This window comes from Polyodon spathula, chromosome 8 (genome assembly GCF_017654505.1).
Source record: "Polyodon spathula isolate WHYD16114869_AA chromosome 8, ASM1765450v1, whole genome shotgun sequence".
Taxonomy (NCBI): domain Eukaryota; kingdom Metazoa; phylum Chordata; class Actinopteri; order Acipenseriformes; family Polyodontidae; genus Polyodon; species Polyodon spathula.
The window spans coordinates 39,747,214-39,766,002 of record NC_054541.1 but is presented as its reverse complement, the minus strand read 5'-3'; the positions used below and the strand labels follow the sequence as shown (position 1 = coordinate 39,766,002).

Here is an 18,789-nt window from a genome sequence, read left to right as displayed (position 1 = left end):
TTAATGCATATTAAAAGAAAAAGAAAAAAAAAAAAAAACCCTACATGCGTCACAAGGATATTCTCAGAGCTGCTGCGGTCACTGGGGTTCTCTGGGTTTGGATTCTCGCTCTGCTCCTCCTCAGCTTTATTCGCTGGACTCCCTGCTGTCTTCTCTTCATGTGCCGAGTGGGTCAAGATAGCTGCTATACACAGCTCCACTTGGAAGTGCAAAAAGTTATTCCAGGTGTATTTAAAAAACAAGTCCTAGATGTAGAAACAAAGCTGTTAAAATGGTACAGCGGTGCACTACTTTCACAGGTGAAAATGTTTTAAAGCAATTTTGCTTTCAGAACTTCAAGATAATATCTTCAAATAGACTACAAACGTCTGTATTACGTGTTGCACTTAAAGAAAAAATTGTTATTGACATAACTGTACTAGAAAATACTTGTAGGATGAGGCAGGCATATTAAACATTTATACAATACTAGCCAGGCTGCTGGTAAGCAGAAAAATGATTAAGTTACTAGCCCACAATACTTACAAGTAGAAGGTCCATGGTATCAAGCCTGCATAGTTCCTGGTTAATGCTGGCCGTGCTGGTCTGAAGCAAGGAGGCAATGAGTCTGGAAACGTGAAGACGAGCATTTCCCAGCGGCTCTTCGAGTACTCCTATTGTAGTCAGTATTGCACTTTTCTACAATATATAAATAAATAAAAATAAGTATACAAAAACAGTTTGTTAACGTTTAGAATATACACTATTCACTATCTGACATCAAAATTATTATTGTGTATGTAAATTTACTGTCAACATGGCTCAACCAAGTTAAGTCTTAATAGTTTGACACTTTGAAATTTTTTATATATATATATATATATATATATATATATATATATATATATATATATATATACACACACACACACACACACACACACACACACACACACACACACACACATACATATAAACACATTATATATCTAAATATATATGGTGTAAAAGTCCAAACTTTGTTTCTTGTGAGTGAGATGGACAACAGTTTGCTAGCAACTGGGCTGAGACAACAAGAACTTATCTGCTGTCATAACGTAAACAACGAAACACGGGTTACCTTAGGAGGATTGAGCAGAAGCTGCTGAAAATCCTTCAGATGAGGTTCAATACCAAGTAAAATGCTGTTATTGACAGTGTAAGACCTTTCATATCCCTGAGAACACAAATCCATCAGCCCTTCCACCCTGTATAGGAAAGCAATGATTACAGATAAGGCAGGTGAGTTTCTCTGCTAATGCCTTCATCTCTTTACTGTTTAAGGCATCAATGCAAAAATGTAATTGGAAAAGACACTACAGCAACCTTAGGACTACTTACCCTGGCCTTCTGGTTTCTAGTAATGTAAGTAGCACTTGAGTTCCGTTTACTAAGCAGTTCTCACTCTTGTCTTCCTTGAACATATTCTTCAAAAGCTGTTCGACAGTATCCTGCCTGCCAGAGAGACAATAACCTCATATTTGAGACTTTGAAAGTACCCAGCTGGGTTATTCTCTTCAGAACCCAAAACATAATTTATAGAACATTTCAGATGGATTACAACAGCATTTTAGGTAAGGTTGTCAACAACAGCTAGCTTGTGATTTAATGTCACCTTGAATCAGAAGAAACAAGCGCATGTTCCATTTTTTAACCCCAGCTGTCAAAACTAAGCATTTTATTTACCAATTCCAAACAAATGTCACTGCCACATACTGGACTGACCTGGTGTAGCATCCTGGCAAGAAAGAATTCAAAACAATTTAAAGTTCTCACTTCCCTGCATGTTACCTTATTAATGCTCCAGAAAAATCAGCTGGAGATGTGCGTATCTATCAGAAAAAATAGACCAGGACTTGAATTTAATTTTTGTGTGCTGGGTGGAAGACCCCCTATGCTGCAGCCAATATGGGGATTCCAAAATTGTAGGGGGGGAATGGCAAAAGAAAAGGCACTTTTCCATATAAAAAACATTTTACTACATCATCATTCAAACTGATGTTGCTTTAAAATAAGCTGCTTTCAGGACTTAACAGCTGTTCATCACTGTAAGACAGAGCACTCTCCATTGCCTGATGTGAAGTCTCTACTTCGCATTTACTTTTTTTTTTTTTTAAATAGGCAATTATTTTATTATTGTCTCCCAATTTGGCATATCCAATTATTTTTAGGCTCAGCTCACCGCTACCACCCCTACGCTGACTCGGGAGCGGTGAAGACAAACACACGCTGTCCTCCAAAGTGTGTGTCGTCAGCTGACCGCTTTTTTCCCCATGCTGCAGACTCACCGTGGAGCCACCTTGGAGCAAGAGCGTCGGAGGACAACACAGTACTGGGCAGCTTACAGGCAAGCCCGCAGGCGCCCGCACCAGACTACAGGGGTCGCTGGTGCGCGGTGAGCTGAGGACAACCTGGCCGACCTAAGCTCCCCCCCCGGGGCAGCACTTGGCCAATTGCATGCCGGCCCGGGAGCTCCCGTCTACGGTCGGCAATAGAATAGCCTGGACTCAAACCGGCGACCTCCAGTATAGGATGCATTTCTTTTTTAAAGCTGCATTGTGTGTACTGCCACTAGATTGTCTCAATGATGCGGACGTTTTGTAACAGCGGCTAGCAAACTCTACTGTTGCATACAGACTGCAGACTGAACAACTAATTTTACCGTTATTAAACTCCAGGCATGGGTAAATCTTAATTTAAAATATCCAGCACTACTTTTATTTATTTTATCCAGCACTACTGCGAATGTATCTTTTTTTGCCTTTCCCTTCACTGCTATTGTTTGTTTGTGTTGTACATTCTGCACTGTTTTCATTTAATGGCTCTGGTAAACCTATTTTGCTTGCAGCTGAAGAATCAGCTGAAAGTGCACAATTCCCGCAATCCCACGCTGAAATTCAAGCCTTGAAGACAGAATAAAGTTCTGACACTAATGTACACAAATTAATTAATTAAAAAAACAAAAACAAACAAAAAAAACACTACTAAAAAAATCGAATCCTCACACAATATGGACATATCAAATCACGTCCCCCTAACTCGTTAATTCTTGTATTCAATAGGTTAGTATGTATAATTAATGTCCCCCACCGCAAGTGTAATCTACCTATCTAAGTTAATGAAGCAAAGACAAAAACATACTTACGATTCTACTACAGTAAGCAGAGGGTCGGGTTCTGTAGTATCTTGCATCTGAGTTGCCTGGTCTCTGCTCAGTCTGATTATATCACACAAAGTCTGGGAAGCATTGGACTGTTTCTAAAAATGTATATAAAAAGTCTTATTTCTACAAATATTCTCAAAATGTTTTCCTCGTTAATGATACTAGTCAACTACAGTTTTCCAGTAAGGCATTCTGTGACCAGCAGCATGAAAAAGAAGCTTTCACAGCTCATTATCTTTCATATTGAAGATGCAGTCTACTATATCCTGTTTCCATTGTCACAGGCAGGCACGGCATTTCCACTGTGCTTTTATCAGAGCTGTTCCAGAACCAAGCCATCAAACTTTGACCTGAAGCTGTTGCAAATGCAGTGGTGCAATCAAAGTTTACAGGTAAATAGAAATCAGTGTGACAACTATATTTTTTGTTTGAGATTGAAACATAAATCCCCTTATTTTATCATCTAACACAAAGATAAACTAATAGTTATTATATGCGAAACAATAAACCAATAGCTGCACCACAGCTTGGGGCGATTGCAATGGCACTGACACAGACGGGCGCTGAGAGTGTTCCTTTACATCAAGGAGGGGAGCGTCCGCACTGCAGGAACTACTATGACTGTGGAACCCCTGAACTGCAAGATGGTGCCTGCGTAGGCGCTTGCCCAGCCAGGACCTTCAGAATGGCCTGGAGTCGCTGGGAGGCCGGGACTTCGGGAGCAACAGAACAGAAGTAGGTCAGTTTAGGGGATATGGATCCCAACAACAGTATAGAGAGGGTTACTGTAGAGTAGTAGGCTCCTGGAGCAGGATGTTCCTTGTAGTGGGACTAGCACTTGACTGGTTATGGCATGACATCAGTTTTTTAAGGGCTATACTCCACACTTGCTCGAGACATGGCCCAGCTGTGGAAACTATACCAGGCGCAGTTCGGACGTGCACTTGGAAACTAAGGATTATGAACCTGTATCCCAAGATAACAGACGCGATTCGATGATTAGACAGGTTTGAGAAATTAGACTTACCTCTTCATCTTGAGCTGTGTGGATAAGATCTACAAGTCGCTGAATCAACTTCTCTTAGACTTACCTCTTCATCTTCACCGGTGCGGATAAGATCTACAAGTCGCTGAATCAACTTCTCTTCATTCAGCCACTGGAAAAACATTAAAATAAAAATAGTGTATTTTCTTTTTCAATATTTAGTTTATACTGCTAACCACAAAGTCATACAACATATTTTTTCTGACTAACTAACAAGTCTCAATAAGGTAGGACTAAGTACTGGGCAAGTCAATATTTTCAGACCAATTAGAAAATATTAAAAGGTTTCATGCCATAACACAAATCAATAGACAGAAATTGTGATTATGTGCATACACAGCACTAACAGCCACCAAACATTACTAGCAAGTACTGATGCACTGTAAATAATCAACTCTGTGCTATTGATGGCCAAATGTACATATACACTCATCCCTTGTTATATCGGCCCTTGCTATACTGCGGATTCAGATCGGTCCTGGAGTTGGCTCCCCATTTTTACTGTCTAACTTACAATTACTGTTCATTTTATTTCGTACTGCACATCATAAAACAAAAATATACAAAACAATTAAAAACAAAGCATTACTACTGTACTGTTATCATATACACACTTATTGCACTTATTTCAGGAACCAGGTGTCAGATTGTCTGCAGAATCCTGCATGTCTAGAGTATTGCTACAAGTACAAAATAGACCATTGTTTATGACACAGGGAAATCGCTTATAGTGCATCTGCCACTGAACAATGTTTATATCTTTATAAAAAGGTCATCATGACACATGTTTAAGAAAATAGATAAATGCAAACCATGTCAATGCGTATAGAATCTACTTCCTGTAAACCTTGCAGCAGAATTCTTCTGTTCACATTATACGTGGTCCCTTGCTAGAAATGTTCAGGAATACATTACGATGTATTGTTAGGGGATGACTAAGTAATTCACAACAGAAGCTACTGTAATTGTTCCACTGCAAAATAAACAGACTGCTGTCTTAAAACAGCAGTGTCTGTCTGACACACTCAGCAAGAGCAATTCAGTTGTCAAGTGTTGTCAGCGCAATTTGGCAATAACATTTAGTTGTGTATCCTTGAACGAAAAGTTTAATGCATTTTACCGGAGATTTGTTTTTCTCCTAACACACCAGATCTATTCTACAACCAGGATTACACATTTTAATGATTCACTTAAATGTAAAGTAGGAGAGACAAAAATATTTCCTGCAAAATGCCATGGAAAGATTTTTGTAAGTTTTAAAGTAATGTAATGTTCCAATATATACATTTTCAGTAAGACCACAGCTGAGAAGGGGACATTATCTCTTGTTGAGAAAAGGAGAAATTATCCAACTCCAATCGTGTTGATTAAAAGGAGCAATATTCTGTAGGTACTGAAAGGCAGCAGCTCTGGAAAGCAGAGCAGCTGGGAGTTCACTCATCTATGACAGTAGGAGTCTCCAGTAGGACTGAGGAATGCACTGAAGTGTGGGAACATAACACTGTTGAATCCCATTCATTTATAAACAACCCCTAATCCGAGTAAAAAGACTGCCGTGCTGTTTAAAAGAAACAGATGGAGGATTTTAGCAAAAACACAAACATGCATCATTTTGGGAGGGATGACATGAACTTGATAGAAATACATTGCTTACATTTAAGACCTCTTGCCGTAAAGGGGCAGGCTCCACACAGCTAATGTGAGACGAAGTAGTAGATCCATCATGGCTGAAGTGTCAATATGTTTCAGGACTAGGCTGATGAAACCATCTTTCTTCCTCAAAAAGCTAATAACCTAAGGAAAGAAGAAAATCAACTTCTCATGTAACAGAAGTATATACAGTATTGTATATGTTACTACAGTACTGAGTGTTTAGATAGGTTGTCAGTTTGCAAATTAAGAAATGCAGACCCTAGATGGTCTTAGATACTGTTCTTGGCTACCGCATTTATGTCAAAGGATACACCACGAAACTATTTATTGTGGGTTTATTTATAACAGAACAGTTTTAAAAGTAAACACAATAAGGTTACAGATTTGAATCTTGGAAATACTCAAATAAACTAGATTCAGTGTTCTATAGTTCTCGCTAAAACTGTAGAGCAATCTTGCCAAGATATGTAGAACACCACAGCACCAGAAAACTGAAATTCTTGGTCAACAGGACAATTTTAGCCTAACTTTCCATCTCCGAAAGACTGTTGTCTGTTCCAAAAAAAAACACAAAAAAAAACACTTGGATTTTGATATTTGACAGAACTGGCACAAGATGACTTACCCCAGGTAACCAAAGCAGTTGGTGGTACTACAAAAATCTCATGGTTTCTCTCCCTTGTATCCCGGGTCTAACTCCAATATCAATATTTGGTCAACAGAGTGATAACTAAAAGGCACACTGAGTCTATGAAGTCTGCTGAGTTGATAAAATGTTGAGAATGTTGTCTCCAAAGACATTATATGCTTATCATATAACAGCCAAAATACCAAAAGCAAACTTTTTTTAATTTCATATTTTCTTTACATTACCTGTTCTGTTTTTCTAGCTATCAGGTTTCCAATAGTTTTGCTGAAGAAACTGGCGAGCAGAGGATTCAGGGGTGGCTCCTGTTCTAGGAATCTGTACAGTATTTCGAGCAAAGACTCGTCCCCTCCAAGTTTATCATTGATATGGTTCACATCAGACGTCAGCAGCTCACAGGCAATGTTAGGATACCTAAACAGATGAACAGACAAAAGTTGTTGGGGTATTGGTAATTTATCTTAGGTACCACAATTAAACTGTACTGACTACAGATACCAATGCAGCACAGTCTGCTAATGTGGTCTGTTACATGTTACATTTCAATTGATCATCTTTAAATGTATTGCCAAGCAAGGAAGGCCAAGATTAAATAGTGCTTTTAATGCACCTTTTTACTACTGGTAAATTCATTCCTAGTTATGCAAACAAAGGATGTTAAGCCCACATTTTGTCATGGACACCTTTTGAAGAACAGGGATGTTAACTCCAGTGTAATTGGTAAATAAAGCAGTTAAAAAAAAAAAGTTGGTCTGGATTATTGTCACTTTGGATAATTCTCAAAAATTATGCTTCAATTCCCAAATCCATAATCCACTGTGCTCTTTCATTAGCTTTCCTTAAAAAAATAAAATAGATGTAGATGGCAAAATAGACACAGTTCAGTAGTCTGTTATTTACTGTTTGCAGTATTGCAGAAAAAAGAAAAAGAATATGCCTGCCACTGCCTCATCTCCCCCTATCATCTACTCAAACAGCCTGCCTATTATAATACTGAGAGTTGTTTCTTTAGTTTATATAATTTACAGAACTGCCTGGAGCATCAACATGGTAGTGAAGTGGAGATGTGGGAGAGAAAAACAGAATTCCTGACAGTGGCATCTTTGACTGTTGTAGTAAGAATGAATCAATCCAATTATCAATAAAAAAACAGATCCCTATCTCTGAGCTCTTAGTAAATCTGGAATGCCGTGACGGAGCAACATTTTGATGCTAAATCAATGCAGATGAAACACATATAGCTGAACATTCGCTAAAGCTACATTTTTATGATAATCACACAGAAGTCCAATGTTTTATGTAATGTAACTGCTTGCTGAGATTTTTTTAAATGAAGATTTTATTTATTTATTTGTTTGTTTATTTTTTACTTCAAATCAAATTTCACATTTTATCCTCTTATTGCTTAAATCAGACTTGTATGTATTGTGCCCCAAGACTACATAACTCGACTCCCAGAAAAGCCATTTCAAATTAGGGATGGGATTTTTAAACAATAAAAGTACAGGGATGTAAACAAGACTCCTATTGTACAGCAGTTTCACTCATTCCAGGTTTTACTACAAGCTTGCTTAGCCATAGTGTATAGGCAACAAGGTCATATGTGTCTTATTAAACGCATAGTAAAACCTGGAATAGATCAAACTGCAATGTAAATGGGGGTCTTATTTCCATCCCTGAAGTACAGTACAGTACTGGAGTACTTCGGTATGAAGAATTTTGAGTACACGAGTACTTGAAGCCAATGCTAGGCACTGCTCTGTACTACAGTACATACATAAGCCATAAACTATTTGCAAATATAGCATAGAAAAATAAATACATATTAAATAATGAATAAAGCATTGCCTTATAGTAAATACAGTTTTCTCTCTGTGAAGAATTACCCCAATTTATTACATTAAATTGCACACCAAACATAATTTTGGTTGATTAAACTGCTCCCCTACTGCAGCAAAATTGATAAAGTGCTGCTGACAACCTTAATCTGCCCCTTTTGTGAATCTTTCTGCTTCAGCCATTAGGGAACTGAGTTGGAGAAACTTGCATGAAGGCAGTTATTTGTCAAATGTTTTGAAATAGATTTAATTAACATTTATCAATTACATTACTGATGTCATTTTTTGTGTAACCGGGAAATAAATAAAGTACTTGAGTACTTTTATGGCGTAGCCTACTGTACATTATGTTCAATGTTCTGTGGTATCACATAGCATGCTATAGTTCACCTGAGCCCTCAACAGGCTACAGAATACCTGACCCACAAGAAACAGAAGGGGTGGTGCCTTGATAGAAGATTACAATTTCTAAACTGGCCATGTCACCACATGCTGCTGAGTGATTGGCTGGACCCAAGTAATTTTCTCATATTTCTTTTCTCACATGATGCAGAAATGTTGTGCGCAACTAGCAACATAAAAAATAGTTGCTTGGTGCAAAACTGTTAACGTTTCCAACTAATAACTGGCAGAAATTACAATACAAGTTTATATACTATAATCATTAATTTATTTATATATTTAAATGTAAATGACTATTTATTTAGTGTTTTAATCTACCCATTCTTCCTACCTTACTTACTTTCTGTCTTAATATTCTCAAGTTTAATTATCCCTAAACCTTTAAATGTTTATGTGGTAAACAGCAAGATGGTTCACTGGACAGTGTGTGCTAATTTGACACTGTCTGATTAGAAACACAGATTTCAGATTTGCTGTTGTATGTGAGGTTGAAGTTTATTTTTGAGGGAAAATGAAACACTTGTGAAAACTGTGACCTGTTTTTTATACAGAGCTGGGCTTTATTTTTTTTTTTTAAACCATAAACACTTTACTTGTGGGCCACTTTGACAAACTATAATTGGTTTCTTTTTCATAAATATAATATTTAAAAGGTCAGCTGAGGAGTTGGTAAACAAGAATCTTACATAATTGTAAACATATGTATAGTTCTTTCCCTAAGAGAAATGGAATAATAAAACAGTTACTGTATTCCGTATTTTATGCAAACACCATGGACTATTTTTATTATTCTTTTTTTACTACTTTTACCAGACTATAACAATGGAGCATATTTTGTGAAGGTTTTAACAATAGAACCGTCATGCGGGTCATTGTGACCCATTTTGCACTTAAAATGTTAATTACTCTTCCGTTGTAAGTTGTATGTGTATGTCAATTTTTGACTTTTCCTAAATATGACTTAAATATCCTGCAGCGTTTGATAGCCAGAATCGCTAAAATTTATATAGCAATCTGAAATGACAAGTAGGATAACAACTTATGTGGCTAATATGAAAAGTATTTTATATATTCTTTTTTTTGTATTACTTTTAGAAAAAAAAACATTTCAGTTTTACAGATTTGTATGTACCAGTTTACGCAATAGTGTTCAATGGAACTGCGTCTTTTTACAACTCCTGGATGCTGGCACAGTCAGCTGGCATAGGCGTACGCTCCTCCATAGAGTACATCATATTTTTTGTTTCCTCTATTTGCAAACCATTCCCCAACAAAATAAGAAGGTTCACCGTAAACAACCATTACTATCCATGTCACATACCAAAAAGTTAAACTGAAAATTCAGAGCCACTGGGTCAATCCCAGTTTCAGAACAAATCTGAAGAAACATCACATCAAGAGAGTCTGCCTCTTGATTTTACGAATCTGATTGGGTATTGCTGTATATATTTACACTAACTTGTGCAGTCATTTTACCTACATTTCTGTGAATAGGTCCCCAGCCAAGATCAGCAACTTAGTGAAACCAGGATTTGAGCCAGCAGGTTCCCGACTTCATGACACCCTCTAAATCCTTCATTAATGTTACCAAGAGCACTAAATCGAGTTTTCCCAATAAGCTGACTTACTTGAAGCGTATCTTCTCGTCTATATCTGTGGGCGGCTCCTGAGTTATGAGAGTGACCAGGTCCTCCATGCACTGATCCTGGCTCAGGAAAAGTAAGAGCCGACGATTCTGGGCCTTGCACTCCTGCAGGATGTCATCTTCATCCATCAGTTCTCGCAGCGTCACATCCTCCTTATCCAGCAATTTGTCGACGTGTGAGGTGGTGTGCAAGTCGAACTTCCAGAACATGGTGACCAGGCACACAGAACTGCGAGAACAGTACAGAAAAGAGTAAAAGGTTCTTTACTTCAGAATGGTGATCTCAATTTAGCCCTCAGGAAGATCACAGAATTACAGTACAAGAGAATTTCACGCGTATCTCGGTTGACTGGATACATTGCTCCCTCACAAACACCCACTAAGAGGGTGGTCCCTCCAGGAAAGGCTTGAGTTATCCCAGCAAGGTAATGCAAGTTACCTCATATTCATGCTCTGTGAATACAGCACCCATAGCAGGCTGTATCCATCACTGCCAATCCAATATTTTAAACTAATACTGCAGCTACATTTCTGTTATTTTTTTCAATATATCAATATTACATTTCCATGAAAAAACAGAGTAAGAATATACAGTATATATATGTATTAACCATTATTACAAGGGACTTGCAACTCACCAGTTATCAGAAGGTCAAACTCAACAAAATTTTATATATTATATATATATATATATATATATATATATATACACACACACACACTTTTTTTGTGCATGTGCAAGACAGACCTTTACACGCATGATTTAAAGTGCATACTTAATTACATTCCGTAATTATACAGTACATGGCTAATGTTCAGATGTAACATTACTTAAAATAGCAAAAGCATAGTCCTTGTGTATGTATTTGTGTAACTGTAAATTGCAAACTGTACTCCAACAAATCAATTTTGTTTTCCTAAACATTTCTGTATTAATTAATGTAACTATATTTTCTTCCACAGCAGATGCAAATATTTTTTATATACCAGTATTTATTTGTATTAATGGCAGGCATTAAGAATTGATTAAATGTCCCATTGCAATTGCTTTTGAAAACAACAACTATTATTTCAAGCTAGCAGTAAGCCAGCTGTCTTCCCCAGATACAATGGAACAAGCACAAACAAAACATTTATGATCTCAGAACTGCAACATCAAGAACTGAGACATTCCACAGTTTCTATTGACATTACAGAAAGAGATATTACATTGGGATGTATTTCAGTACCTTTCTAATTTATATTGCTGTACATTAATGTTTAACACATTACAAATAAAAGAACAGAATTAACCTGTCTTTGCGAACTTAGTGGGAGCAAGAATTACTGCTGCCCACTTGAGCAAAGTATTTATTCCAAGTAAAATCAATATTTCAACTTCATGTACAAAGCACCCCCATCCTCCCCTCCCCCCACCTTATATGAAGAAATACAAGTGAATGAGTGAATCGAACATTTATCTACAGCCATTGAACCCCTTATGACTATAAGAGGCTAAGAGTTTGATAAATGTTTGGTGAAGACTGGTGCAAAATCAAGGCAATTACTGGGTATAGTGTGACTGACACAATCAGCGTACTGTATAAGGGTCAACAAGTGAAAAACCAAAAGTTTAAAGCACAAAAGATAACGGGAGACCATTAACTATGTGAATTGAGCAAATAAAAAATAGATTTTAAAGCACTACCTACAGTATCACTCCTTTAAAGTGGTACATTACAAGCTTTTTTTATACCAATTAAATCAGTGTGCATATGAACTCTCATCTTAACATTACCTGTTGATAAACAATGTGTGTCTTTAATTAAATCTCTTCCACAGGGAGACAAACATTTGTCTTCAGGATTCCAGAGTGCGTAGAATGTTAAATTCTTTCATTAACCAGTATGGAACCCCTCCCAGCCTCCACTTCTAGGTAAAAAATCTTCACAAACCTGTCTGAGAAAAGACAGACTGTTAAATCATTACTCCTTAGTTATATTTATTGTTGCATTAAAATGTAACATGGCGTATTTAAAAATGTTTTAAAAAAAAAAAAAACACGTTCAGTGAGCCAACTTTAAATAGACTATCCGAAAAATACAGCAGTGTCCATAATTCCTCCTTCTACAAACAAGTTGCTTCTACACGGTTTATACAGTACAGTCCATTTACAGTATGTATTTAAACCTAAAATGTGCAGTTTTGTGATGTGGCAGCAGCCAACACCTTTTTACATTCCAAGTGATATTTGTTGCACTGTTGTTACAGTACCATACATATCAAAAGGAGATTGTTCGTGAATAATAATTCCAAGTCAATAAATACGAAATAAATGCAATGTCAAAGATTCAAAAATCATTTCCCAAAACTATCTTTATCTTGATTAAAAACTAGACATAAACTGGAATTACTTACATAAAAAGGGAAGTGCCAGGTACTTGTGCGACTACAGTATTGCAGGGGGAAAAACTAGATTAACAGTTTAACAAACCTGATGTTACTGTTCCCTACCCCAAACCTACCGACCACCAAACTCTGTTACTCCACATAACAAAGAGAAAAAAAGCCTTGATGGAACTGTTCAGCCTATTCCTTAGAACCACAGTTCCAAGTAGACCTTACTTATAGTTAAAATATACAAAGCACAATGAATCCTACTTTGTATCCCCTCTACTATGTTTGGCAACCCAGAAATACAATAACAACTGTGCAAGGGGAGTGATTTGCAGCATGACTGTACTTGAGTACTAATATTGTAGCATGGATTTTGGAGGCCATCCAGGAATACCAGAATACCTGTACCTATTAAATGTAGAGGCTTGAAGAGCAACAGCAATAGTGCAGTTTTCCTTTGATTTGTGAACTTACAGAATGGAAAAAATACCTCATAAAAAAATATAGCCAGACAGCGCTTTCTCCACAATACCGTTGCCTGGCAAAATCAATAGGGATATAGAATTTCCTCAATTTTCAAGGATGGCTGGTTAGATAACTAATTTCATTCTGGTTCCTGCATGACTGTTTCCAATACTGACTGTTACAGAACACATAGGCCTACAGTATACTATCTGTATTTGTCTTTTCCAAAACAGCAGATGTTATGAAGCATTAGTTTTCTGTATTTTCAATTCACTCAAAAGGTTGACTTTTTTTTATAATTAAACACAGTGGGTCATTTTGGGCAGAATTTCAAAACTGTCAATGTGTATTGTATTTATTTACCTTAGTACAAGATCAAACTTGTCTGGACAGGGATACAACGTGGAGACTTGTTGTTTTACTACACATTATAAGTGGAAATAAAAATGTTAGCTAGATGTACAGTAATAAAGTACTGGGACAGGTTTGTTTTTGTCTTCATTTTTCTTCAAATTGAAAAATGTACAAAATACAGCAACCAAAAAAGTCACTAAAACAGCAAATAAGGCTTTTAAATTCCTACAGTATAAAAGTGCCCCCCAATCCCCCTCTTCAGCTGGCTTTAGTAGAACTGCAGTAAAAGTCAGATGAGTAAGCAGCTTCTGCAGTGCCCACCTGTAGTAGTTCTGTACCAAAGAAACGTTATCTTATTGCAAGACAACAGTCAGCTGCCATAACAAGTCAGCCCTGGGGCAATTAATTTCGACAGTGTTGAACATATCGGTACAGTATGTGAAATATGTCTCTCTCCTAATATGTAGAAACTAATCCTTACATTGTGATATTGACATTTGCATATATTACAAAGGGCTGTGGCTACAGTATGTGTCCAACAACCAAACAAATAGTATCATACCAGAAGCGAGTAAAATAGTAGCTTAGCTAAAACATGAACTTTCACCCTGACATTAATGCCAAACCTGTCCATCATACCACCCACTTTTTATTTCTAACTACCTAGACACCCACAGCCACAGGTATGGTATTTCGATCTCAAAAACACACAGTGGAAATGAACTCCGTGTAATTATAACTTAAGCAAATGTGGTGTGGAAGAGTGAGCCTTTCAAGCTACCATTTTTACTGGCTTTTAATTTATGATATTCTGAATTGACAATGGAATATCCACTCTCTGAATATAGCAGCTGATTTACAAAATAAATAAAATCAGTATTTAAAAAAAACAAACAAAAAAAAGTCGTGATATTTTCTCACATTCTTGAAATAGTAAATGCTACTTGTACAGCAGCAGTGTGTCAAGTGCAGTAAAATAATCAGCAGCCTTGTACCTTTGAACTGCTCCTACAAAATCAGACTACAAGCTACTGTACAATAGCTGCTGTGGTTAGAGATGTGTGGGGCATTTAAAAGCAAATAACAGGCTATTCCTAGGCAAATGAGGAGCAAATTTAAACATATCTTTATGATTTGTTCAACAACCAGTATCAATACAGAAGTACCAATGAAATGCTACTTCCATCCATGATCTGAATCTACTGTAGGTAGGCAAGTGACATTGTCTCCAGAGCTGACATGCTACTGGATCATTTTTAAATGTAAAATATTGTACAATAATTACTTCAACGCTTCTCAATACAGCCTCAATAAGTGCCAACCCACCTTAAATAAATTTGAAACTGGAACTGATTGTGTCAGTCAAACTATCTAATGGCAAGGTTTTTGTAGTGATGGGTCTATCTTAATACACACACAAGTCTGATCACTTACAAGTCTTAGGCTTGTAGGTAATGTAGTCTGACATTGATGACCCATATGCAGTCTTACTGTACTAGATTACAATGGAACCAGTAGGCATTGAAAATGTCTAAAGAAGAAAAAAGAAATGTGTAAAAAGAAACTGACCTGTTTGATACTCACTGTACAGTAAGTTATGGATCCAGTGAAGCACAAAAAAATGTCCTAGCCTTTATGGAATGCGGTGGGTATTGAAACTTGAAAATGTTTAAGGATTTCAACCACAGACACATTCAGTGAGATCGTACAGTACAACTCTGCTTGGCAATAAGATGACTGTTTGCCCTGAAGGTTGAAACCATCATGTCGACAAATATGTCCCTGCTGTCTCTAGTAAAACATCAAGCACTTTCAGCTGTCAACTACTTTTTACAAATAAATAAAAATTAATAGATTGACAGCACTTTACAGTTGACAAATACTGTACTCTAGTCACCATGTGTCAGAAGATAAAACAGATTATCACAGTGCTAAATACTGTACCAGACAGCCCTGTGACACTGGGATTCCTGCCATCATTTCAGGTTTGTTCCTTCTTGGTAAATTCTCAAGTGACTCTGTTTCACAGTACTGTACATGACCAGCTCCGGAGAATTCACAAAAGAATCAAGTACAGTAAAGAAAACCTTTCTGTTTTTAAATTATACTACATATCAGGTCGAACATTATTTCACACTAAATAATGTACATCTATAGATCTCATTTGTGCTGTAGCTTGATATTTTGTTCTTGATGCCCGTTTATCTGGTAAACTCTTTATCACTTGTTTACAATGTCAGTCCATAGATACACTAAATAGCCTTGCTAAAAACAGAAGATATTTTTTTAAAAACTTATTTTACAGTATTATTTTACAGTACTGTTTACATTATTGCTACAAATATTGGTAGCAGATTAAATACAGATTTAGAATAAACAGTCATTAAAACAAACTGTAATATCACTGAGTAACAATACAGAAAATACAAACTTGGGTTCAATCATAATGTTTCCCTTTTGAATTATTTTGTGATTGTGAATAAAGTTTGCTTAGGAGGAAAAAAAGACTTAATATTGCTGAAGTCCATATCCATGAATGCAAAACAAAAGATGGGTCAGCAAATTTCAGTGTAATCAGATCGATCCTAAGAAATGTAACCATTAAAACAATTCCACTGGACAAAAAGTATTTTCATGTTGATAAGAAAGCACAGCGACATTTTAATGATATACTGTAATGATGCAATTGTAGCGTACACTACAAAGAAGTAAAGAGTACAACTTTAAACTACCGAACCAGACTACTGGAAAACCCACTCCAGTTGTATTCCAACACATCCACTGCCAGGTGAAAGTGTGTCTGACACATGACTGTTCAAAAAAGGGGGAGGGCTTACTTCTGTAAAACAAACAGTACAAACATGATAGTTTTTTTGCATAACCATCTACTGTATTGTACTTTACCCTGGATATTAAGCACCATGAAAATCCATCGCCACCTGGATTTCAGAAGTATGGGACTGTAGTCTAAAAATCGTTCGTTTAAACAGATATTCTACAGTAATCCAGCTAATCCACAAAACACAAAGTACCAACAACCACTGTCTAGCAGCCCAGAAGGTGCAGGTTCACTTTCAGGCATATGGCTTGGTGTGAGGTTTGTAATGTGCCTTGGCAATATAGATTCCATTTCCATGCAAGCTGGCTAACTGTGACAAACAGGATATTGTGTTAGGGTTAGGGTTAGGTTTACAGTATTTAGTAGTAAATAAAAACACGTTTTTCAATGTAACAAACTTACATATAAGTAATAATATATATATTATTACAATTATTATTGTTATTAAATTTGGACTGCAGCTTTTTTTTGTTTTATTTGGTAAAAAAAAATTACGTGGCAGCTTCTCATTTCAATAGTATCACGGCGTACCCACTTGCTGTTACAGTACAGGCTCAAACAGTATCTTTGTTATCTAGTGTAACAATAATAAAACCAACGACATGCTAACTAAATTTGAAAAAAACTTCAATTGGCTGTGATTGCTATGTAATTACACAGAAGCTACACAATCTGAATTTGCAAGCGATTATTTTAAATAAATGCACTGGAATGTTCTGTGTTTAACAACACTAGTATCAATCTGTTCAAAAACTCTTTGTCTTTGCAGTAGTACGACTACTGACTTGCATGATCACTAGATTGCTAGAGAGCGTTCAATGTATTGATCACTTTATACCAATTTAGATCTAAAAACAGATGTAGCCTACCTTTTTGTACATTTTTATCAATAGTATTATTCTTAAGGTTATTATTAATATGTAGCCTGTCGTGAACCGGTACATTTTACTAAACTAGTAGTAGTCCCGCCAGGCCCTTTCTGCCTATGCATTCATTTAAGTCCTACATTCATTGAGCACTGTATGGACACATGTGGAACTGGTCATTAACTGGTTGCTACACTAGTACAACGAACAACTTTCTCCCCAGATAGAACAATTAATCTACTACTACCCCCCCCCCCAAAAAAAGAAAATATGCGGAGGGGTGTTGGTTTGTTTTGATCTATCCTTCCTCCTCCCACTAAGAAGCCCAATCAACCTCCAGCTAGGTTTCAGAGGGCCTCTTAAAAAAAGGTGCTGTTAATACAAAACGCCATAGATCAAGTTATCCAAGTGCTCATTTTTTATAACTGTGCTGCAAAGCAATCAATTTAATTTTGTTAAAATATTTACCTGTCCTAGAGAATGTCTAATTGTAAAGAGGATGCGAATACCGCACACGCACTAGGCAAAGTAGTTTAAATAAAATAAGCACGTATTGTATATACAGAATTAGTATTGACATAACATTAAAACAGCCATTACATTTTTTTTTTTTTTTATCAAATAACTTACCTTACAAAAAAAGTCGTGCAATATATTGTGATTTGTTTAGCTAAACATTCGTGCTACCGTTTTTCCTCCGGCTTTCAACCAAGATAACCATATACAGATAGTTCGAACGTATATTTTATTTTTGCTTGGTGTAGCTGTTTCCTTTATTTCGTACAAATAAAATAAATGCTTAAAATCCAACCGTCAACCTTAACATTTAAGCTCAAGCAGAAAATATCTGTCATATATTCTAATCAAAATGGCGGACATTACCACGGGAGCGCGCAGCCAGAGAAAGGCTCGCACACGTTTTTTTCACGGGAGCGCTCATAAAGGAACATTTTATTAGTTTTTCGGTTTCTTCATGCGGAGTTATTTGAAATTTGAATATCAAAAGGCACAGTGAACAATTGCTCTCACTTGTCATGAATCCAGATATTAGCCTTTGGGGATAACTTGCGATAGTTAATGTGTGATTGAAGCAAAGTCTTCTGATTTGAGTCTGCCCTTGTCGGCTAAAAACACTGGCGCCATATGACAGTCATTTAATTAGTCTAACGATTTAGTCAGATTTTTTTTTTTATACCCCATTCCTAAGCCTGACCAGCAGGCAAGTGCTGCTAATTGTGCACAATCTGACATTCATTATTTTTGATTTTTTTTTTTTTTTTAGTTACCATTTCTAATACTACTAAATATATGTGCTTGTCTTATTTATTTATTATTGTTTAAAGAACGTCTTCACCTAATTTAAAAAAAAAATAGCATGGATGACAAACTAATAAAGCTGGAACGTTTATTGAAAGAGATTTTTATAAATTGCATTTTCAGTACAAAGGAGTGGGGCTCACAAAAATACTCTAGTCTGTA

The 18,789-nt window shown here is 36.5% G+C and overlaps 1 protein-coding gene across 1 annotated transcript in view; it reads right to left on the bottom strand.

The window, feature by feature from the left end:
* The window catches only part of LOC121319940 (serine/threonine-protein phosphatase 6 regulatory subunit 2-like), a 37,163-nt gene extending 18,971 nt beyond the window's left edge, over window positions 1-18,192 (bottom strand). Inside the window, 12 exon segments of the mRNA XM_041257922.1 lie at window positions 45-245; window positions 526-678; window positions 1,100-1,226; window positions 1,360-1,473; window positions 3,164-3,276; window positions 4,273-4,338; window positions 5,881-5,925; window positions 5,928-6,020; window positions 6,753-6,939; window positions 10,394-10,639; window positions 12,188-12,344; window positions 17,941-18,192. Of these exon segments, the coding sequence (XP_041113856.1) occupies window positions 45-245; window positions 526-678; window positions 1,100-1,226; window positions 1,360-1,473; window positions 3,164-3,276; window positions 4,273-4,338; window positions 5,881-5,925; window positions 5,928-6,020; window positions 6,753-6,939; window positions 10,394-10,620 (1,326 nt within the window). The 5' untranslated portion in view covers window positions 10,621-10,639; window positions 12,188-12,344; window positions 17,941-18,192.
* Between the last annotated feature and the right edge of the window lie 597 nt (window positions 18,193-18,789).